General features: G+C 55.4%; 1 protein-coding gene across 1 annotated transcript; it reads left to right on the forward strand.

Moving 5' to 3' along the window:
- The first annotated feature begins 4,107 nt into the window (after positions 1 to 4,107).
- On the forward strand, positions 4,108 to 5,547 carry ZNRF4 (zinc and ring finger 4). Its single transcript, XM_025367222.1, has one exon. It carries the CDS (start codon positions 4,184 to 4,186, stop codon positions 5,471 to 5,473), a length of 1,290 nt encoding a protein of 429 aa, XP_025223007.1. The 5' UTR covers positions 4,108 to 4,183; the 3' UTR covers positions 5,474 to 5,547.
- The last annotated feature ends 2,227 nt before the right edge of the window (positions 5,548 to 7,774 follow it).

A 7,774-nucleotide genomic window follows, 5' to 3' on the forward strand; every position in this document is an offset into this window, starting at 1 on the left:
GAGGGGGCCTCGGCAGCTTCTCAGGAAGAACAGCAGCCAAGATGGGGGCTGGCGGGGCTGGCACGGGCCAGCCTCGTTAAGCTGCCAGTCCTTGGCACCACTCTGCTTTCGTGGAGGCGGCTGGAGAAGGGCCCAGGCCTGGCTGTTGGGGGACTGAGGAAGCCGGGATGAAGCTGAGACCCTTTTGCAGAGGGGGCAGGCCCTGAGTGATGGCAGGAAGTTCTATGTTCACTTATTAAGCATCTACTGGATGCCAAACCAGGCTACTCAGGCAGGGCGTTTGCTGTGCTGTTCTAGCTGCCAGGATCACATTTCCTGTTCATAGCATTATCTACTGCTCATTCTGATCTCATTCTAGAAGACACCACCTCCAGGAAGCCTTCTAGATTCTCTAGAATAAGCCAGGTGCCTCCCTTTGGGTTGGCACAGTGCCTGAGTTTTCCCCATCACAGTTTGATCACTCAATATCTACTTTTAGAGATGGGGTCTTGCTCTGTGGCCCACTGCTGGAGTGTAACGGCATGATCAGAGCTCACAGTAGCCTGTAGCTTACTGTAGCTCAGGCGATGCTCCTGCTTCAGCCTCCCAAGTAGCTGTGATCACCTAATATTATAACTGGGCTGTGGACAGGTCACTTAAGCCATCAACAAATGCAGATAGAGCACTTTGTAGGTGGCAGGCACTATGCTTATCACTGTTCATGCTCAGCGAACCCCGTGGTGCAGGTGCTGATGCTACCTCCTTTTTACAGAAGGGGCAACTGAGGCTCAGAGTGGTTGAATGGTGGAGTGAAGCCACATGGCCTGGAGTCTGGTACACAGAAGGGCCTGGGAAAAGCTGATTTCCATCCCCAGGGACAGTGAGCTCACTCACCACTGAAGGAGGCCTAAGCTGGAGGTGTGGGGATTCATTCATTCAAAAAATATGTATTGGGCAGTCATTGAAGGCCAGGTTACTCAAGTGTGTCTGAGTGACAGGTGGTGCTGGACACTTCCAACATCTGTTCTCTCATCCTCCATAGTAATAGAAGCCCTGGTTTTCAGCTGAAGAATTGGTCATTCAGAATAAAGACTACGTTTCCCAGCAAGCTTTCTGCCAGACATGGCCATGTGACTAATTCTGGCCAATGCAGTGTGAGCAGAAGTGGTGCCTGGGATTTCCAAGAAGTGTCCTTAAAGGGGCAGGGTCAGCTCTTCTTCACTCTTACCTCCTCATCGCCTGGGAGGTAGATGTGATGGCTGGAGCTCAAGCAGCTGCCTTGTCCCACAAGGAGGAGGCCACTTACTGAGGATACGGTGGATGGAAGGTGTCTGGGCTGCAGACACCACAACATCTTCATGCCATCCCAGGACCGACTACTCACATTTCACATTCAGGAGCAAATCAGCCCTGTATGCTTACACCGCCGCAGTTCGGTCTTGCATACCACAGCCAACCCGAGCCTGACCACTACATTTGTCCCTCTCTGCTTCTGTTTTTCCACCCTCGCCTCCTCTCATGCCTGCTGGACTGAAAAATCTGCTTCTGCTTGGTGGCACTGGCCTGCAAGGGCCGTCCACAGTGGCCAAGGCAGTGGCCTCTGGATAGTGCGGCCTCTGTTTGTGGCAGTAGACAGAGCAGGGGCAGGAGTGCCACCAGGGGCCGGGCACAGTGGCTCATGAATGTAACCCCAGCACTTTGGGAGGCTGAGACGGGCAGATCACTTGAGGTCAGGAGTTTGAAACAAGCTTGGACAACATAGCAAAACCCCGTCTCTATGAAGATACAAAAATTAAGGCTGGACGCGGTGGCTCAAACCTGTAATCCCAGCACTTTGTGAGGCCGAGGTGGGCGGATCACGAGGTCAAGAGATTTGAGACCATCCTGGCTAACATGGTGAAACCGCGTCTCTACTAAAAATACAAAAAAAATTAGGCAGGCGTGGCGGTGGGCGCCTGTAGTCCCAGCTACTCGGGAGGCCGAGGCAGGAGAATAGCGTGAACCTGGGAGGCGGAGCTTGCAGTGAGCCGAGATTGCGCCCCTACACTCCAGCCTGGGCAACACAGCGAGACTCCATCTCAAAAAAGAAAAAAAAGATTCAAAAATTAGCTGGGGATGGCAGCATGTGCTCATGGCCTCAACTGATCTGCTTGCCTCGGGCTCCCACAGTGCTAGGATTACGGACATGAGCCACCGTGCCCGGCCTTTTCTCCTTTTCTTAGAAGGAAAAGATCTGCATAGATGTTATTTCCAAATAAGGTCCATTGACAGGGGTTGGTCAGAACCAGGGGTTAGGGGTTCCACATCTCTTCTTGGGGCCACAATTCCACCCACTGCATGGCATAAGAGATTTGTGTGGGAGGTGAGCTCAGGAAGCTCTGGGAGAGAAGTGGGTGGGGAAGGGAGGCAGACAGTAGCGGGCTCATTGACAAGACAGTACTGGGTTCATTGACTTCTGGGGCTCATTCGACTGGGGACCTCTAGGAGACACAGTAGAACATACTTCGATTTGTCCCATAAGAGGGAGGAGGGAGTGGGGGCATTTATCTACCACTTCCCATCTGTCACTGGCTGAGGGCTGCTCTGGGAGGTATTAGGCCAACACAGAAAACCTAAAGACTAAGTAGTCAGCCTGACAAAGTGAAGTTGAGGAGCAAGAATTCTGTTCCAGGCAGAGGGAAAGGGAACGGCATTTGCAAAATTCTAGAGGGGAGCAAAGCAAGATGCCTCTGGGGCATTGCAAATCATTCAGGCTTCAGAGATTGGCAGGGGCCCAACCGCAGGGGTGCATGCAGGCCACAGAGAAGAGTGTGGCCTTTACCTGGAGGGCAATGGGGCGCCATGGGAGAGTTTAGAGCATGGGAAAGACTATTATGCCCATGTTACAGGTCTGGAAGCTGAGGCCCAGAGAGGCTAAGGAATTTAGCTGATGTCATACAGCCTTTTCTTTTTATTTGAGACGGAGTCTTGCTCCGTCACCCAGGCTGGAGTGCAGCGGCCGGATCTCAGCTCACTGCAAGCTCCGCCTCCTGGGTTTACACCATTCTCCTGCCTCAGCCTCTCGAGTAGCTGGGACTATATATAGACGCCCGCCACCATGCCCGGCTAGCTTTTTTTTTTTTTTGTATTTTTTAGTAGAGACGGGGTTTCACCATGTTAGCCAGGTGGTCTCGATCTCCTGACCTCGTGATCCGCCCGTCTCGGCCTCCCAAAGTGCTGGGATTACAGGCTTGAGCCACCGTGCCCGACCGTCATACAGCTTATGAATGGCAGAGACAGAAATCCGACTTGAGTGGGCTGCAGACAGATTGAGGGTATGAAATTTGGGGGATGGGGACTGGGGAGAAGGTGAGGCCAATGCCCAGGACTGAAGCTCAGGCCGGGGGCACAGTTGGAGACCCCGCTGGAGAAGCAATGCTATAGGGAAGAGAATGAAGCTGGTGCAAGCCTGGAGGCCAACCTGGCGGTGAGGACTTGGGACCCCTGACCCCCACCAGCCCCACCCTGATCCCGGCACTTCACCCTCCCTCCAAATCAAGTCCAGCTGGGCTCTGAGGATATATGAACTCAGATCTGAGTCAGCACAAAAGAGCCAGCTACGGAGAGAAAGGGCTTTCTAGGCAGGAGGCCCAGCCCATGCAAAGGCCCTGGGGCAGGATCCTGCCTGGTGTATTGGAGGAACAGCAAGGAGACCCGTGTGGCCGCAGCAGAGTGAGGGATGGTGAGAGGGGGTCAGGAATTTGGGTTTTAAGCACTGACCTCATTGTAGGGGGGCGTGGCTTGAACAAGTCTGGGTCCCTCTTGGAGTCTTAGACAAGGGTAACATTGCACCTTCTACAGTGTGTTGCTAGGAACCTCCAGAAGCTGATGCTGGTAGAGTCTTAGCACGGTGAGGGCTGAATCTGCACCGCTAGGGGCCAGCAGCCCTTTTGTGGCATCCCTGGGCCTCTTTGGGTCCAAAGATGCCCTGAGCCTTCAAGAAGTTTTCTCAAAGATTGCCCGGGCACCGGCAAATCACAGACCTAGGAATGATCCATTGCTTACAGGCCCAGGCAGCTGGCAGCTCCTGGGACAGAATGTACCAGGGCGATGTCACAGAAGCTGGGGGCATCTAGAACCCTGGGGACTCCTGGTCTCCGTGTCATCTGCCAGAAAGGCCACCTGCGCCAGCACCTCCTGAGACCGGCCTTCAAAGACACGATGCATGCTGTGCTGCCGTCCGGAGCCCTTAATGCCTAGAGCCACCAGGGTCGCGGTGGCCACGTCACTGCCTCTGAGCCACGCGGTCATTCCAACTCAACTGCCCTCGCATCCTGGCCACAGGCCCCCTGGGAGGCCCCAGAGATGCCCAAAGGCCCCCTGCCTGCCGTCTCCAGTGGGACCTAGCAGCATACAGCCGGCGAAGCGGGTGACCATGGGGTGGCCACGGCCAGGCCAAGCCCTGGTAGCGGTCAAAGCCTTGCTGGTCTTGTCGGTGCTCCAGGTGCCCGCGCAGGCGGTGGTCCGGGCCATGCTGGAAGACAACTCGAGTTCGGTGGATTTTGCGGATCTGCCAGCGCTGTTCGGCGTCCCGCTGGCCCCCGAGGGCATACGGGGCTACCTGATGGAGGTCAAGCCAGCCAACGCGTGCCATCCTGTCGAGGCCCCGCGACTGGGCAACCGCTCTCTGGGCGCTATCGCACTGATTCGCCGCTACGACTGCACCTTCGACCTCAAGGTACTGAACGCCCAGCGCGCCGGCTTCGAGGCGGCCATCGTGCACAACGTCCACTCCGACGACCTCGTGAGCATGACCCACGTCTCCGAGGACCTGAGGGGCCAGATCGCCATCCCCTCGGTGTTCGTGGGCGAGGCCGCCTCGCAGGACCTGCGGGTCATCCTGGGCTGCGACAAGTCGGCCCACGTGCTGCTCCTGCCGGACGACCCGCCGTGCCGCGACCTGGACTGTCACCCCGTGCTGACCGTGTCCTGGGCGCTGGGCCGCACCCTGGCCCTGGTCGTATCCACCCTCTTTGTCCTGAACCGCCTGTGGCTCTGGGCCCAGGCCTGCTGCAGCCACAGACGGCCGGTGAAGACGTCTACCTGCCAGAAGGCGCAGGTCCGCACCTTCACGCGACGCAACGACCTGTGTGCCATCTGCCTGGATGAGTACGAGGAGGGCGACCAACTCAAGATCCTGCCCTGCTCCCACACCTACCACTGCAAGTGCATTGACCCCTGGTTCTCCCAAGCCCCCCGGCGCTCCTGCCCCGTGTGCAAACAGTCGGTGGCCGGCACGGAAGATAGCTTTGACTCCACCACCGACAGCTTCAGCGACGAGGACCCCTCCCTACCGGGCCACCGGCCCCCCATCTGGGCCATTCAAGCCCGGCTACGCTCCCGGAGGCTGGAGCTGCTGGGCCGCGCCAGCCCCCACTGCCACTGCAGCACCACGTCCCTGGAGGCAGAGGATACCACTGTCTCCCCAGCCCCTCCTGAGGCCCCTGGTCAGTAAAGATCTAGGGTAGGGAGGGGGGGTGATGAGGAATGTTTCTGGTCTGAAAAGAATAAAGTGGGTTTGAAAGCGGATTCTCACCCATCCCCCATCAAGCCTAAGGCCAGTGCCTGTTTCTGCGGGCGAGCGAGGGGAGGTGAGGGCTGGGGGCCCTTTTCGGGGCAGCTGTGACCGTGGTGCCGGAGTGGCTTTGAGACGGGGCGTCCGTGCTTTGGTTCCAGTCCCGGGCACACGGGCTGCTGGTCCTGGATGGCCTTATTCTTCATTCACACTTTTTCTTTTAAAATAAACGTTTTATTTTGGAACCAGTTTAGATTTCCAGAAAAGTTGCAAAGGTGCCACAGAGTTCTCCAACCCCTTTTACTCCGTTTCCTCTGATGTCTCATGGAATCCCAGGTGTGATGGGATGGGAGGCTGAGGTGGGAGGTTTGCTCAAGGTTACAGGTTTGAGACCAGGCTGGACAACATAGCAAGACCCCACCTCTACAGAAAAAATTTTTTAGGCTGGGCGTAGTGGCTGACGCCTGTAATCCCAGCACTTTAAGAGGCCAAGGAGGGAGGATCATGCGGTCAGGAGATCAAGACCATCCTGGCCAACATGGTGAAACCGTGTCTCTACTAAAAATACAAAAATGAGGTGGGCGTGGTGGTGTGCGCCTGTAGTTCCAGCTGCAGGCTATTCGGGAGGCTGAGGCAGGAGAATTGCTTGAACCCAGGAGGCGGAGGTTGCGGTGAGCCGAGATCGCGTCACTGCACTCCAGCCTAGTGACAGTGAGACTCTGTCTCAAAAAAGAAAAAAAAAATTTCATTAGCCAAGTGTGATGATGCATGCTTGTAGTTCCAGCTACTTGAGAGGCTGAGGTGGGAGGATTGCTGGAGCCTGGGAGGTGAGCTATGATCACACCACTGCACTTCAGCTTGGGCGACAGAGCAAGACCCTGCCTCAAAAAAAAAAAAAAAAAGCAAGGAGGCAAGGGGTTTTTCTGGGCAGTGAGGGGGCTGCTTGGCCATGCTCCAGTGAGAAATAGCTACTAGGTGAGGCCATGGGAGGAAAAGGGTCAAGGTCACCTTTGCGATGTCCCCTGAAACAGCATGAATGTGAGAGTCACGTGCAAGATTCCAACACAAGCCCAGGAAACCTCCGGGGAGCGCCCACTCTGTGCCAGATGCTGTTCCAGGCACACAGTCACAGCAATGACCAAAAGAGAAAAATCCCTGCTCTCCCGGGACTGCTATTCCAAGGTGGTGGATAGATACAAAGTATATAATTAAATAAATGAGCAGGAAGATGTCAGCAGGAGATAAATCCTGGGGCTAAAACACAAGCAGGTTATGAGATGGAGAGAGCCTGAGGGGTGGTCAGGGAGGTTAGGGAGGAAACATGAGAACTGAGACTCAGGGCCGGGCCCCGTGGCTCACGCTTGCCCTCCCAGCCCTTTGGGAGGCTGAGGTGAGCAAATCGCTTGGGTCTAGGAGTTCGAGACCAGCCTGGGCAACATAGTGAAACTCCATCTCTCAAAAAATACAAACATTAGCAGGGTATGGTGGTGCACACCTGTAGTCCCAGCTACTCAGGAGGCCGAGATGGGAGGATCACTTGAGCCCAGGAGGTCAAGGCTGCAGTGAGCTATGATTGGACCACTGCACTCCAACCTGAGTGACAGAGTGAGACCCTGTCTCAAAAAACAAACAAACAAACAAACAAACAAACAAACAAACAAAAAACAGACTGGAAAGGGAGGAAGGAGTTGTTAGTGCAGGAAGGACATTCCAGACAGAGTGTACAGCCCATGCAAAGGCCCTGTGGCAGGACTGCACCTGACATGTTAGAGGAACAGCCAGAGGCCCGTACAGCAGCAGCAGAGTGAGTCGGGGGGAGAGGGAGGAGGGGAGGGTGGGGAGTGGATAGGGGAGATGGTACAGGCCCTGGTAGAGCTTAGTAAGAAACGGATTTTGGGCCAGGTGTGGTGGCTCACGCTTGTAATCCCAGCACTTTGGAAGTCTGAGGAGGGCGGATCACGAGGTCAGGAGATTGAGATTATCCTGGCCAACATGGTGAAACCCGTCTCTATTAAAAATACAAAAAATCACCTATAGCCCCAGCTACTCGGGAGGCTGAGGCAGGAGAATCGCTTGAACCTGGGAGGCGGAGGTTGTGGGAAGCTGAGATTGCGCCACTGCACTCCAGCCTGGGGACACAGAGACATTCTGTCTCAAAAAAAAAAAAAAAAGGAAAAGAAAAAGAAAAAGAAATGGATTTTGTTCTGGGGTGCTGACTAAAACCACTGGAGGGTCCAGGCT

This window comes from Theropithecus gelada, chromosome 19, assembly GCF_003255815.1.
Source record: "Theropithecus gelada isolate Dixy chromosome 19, Tgel_1.0, whole genome shotgun sequence".
NCBI lineage: Eukaryota > Metazoa > Chordata > Mammalia > Primates > Cercopithecidae > Theropithecus > Theropithecus gelada.

Bases quoted from the DNA above. Each gene is read 5' to 3' on its own strand.
- ZNRF4 (XM_025367222.1), top strand. From the start codon at position 4,184: ATGCTGTGCTGCCGTCCGGAGCCCTTAATGCCTAGAGCCACCAGGGTC.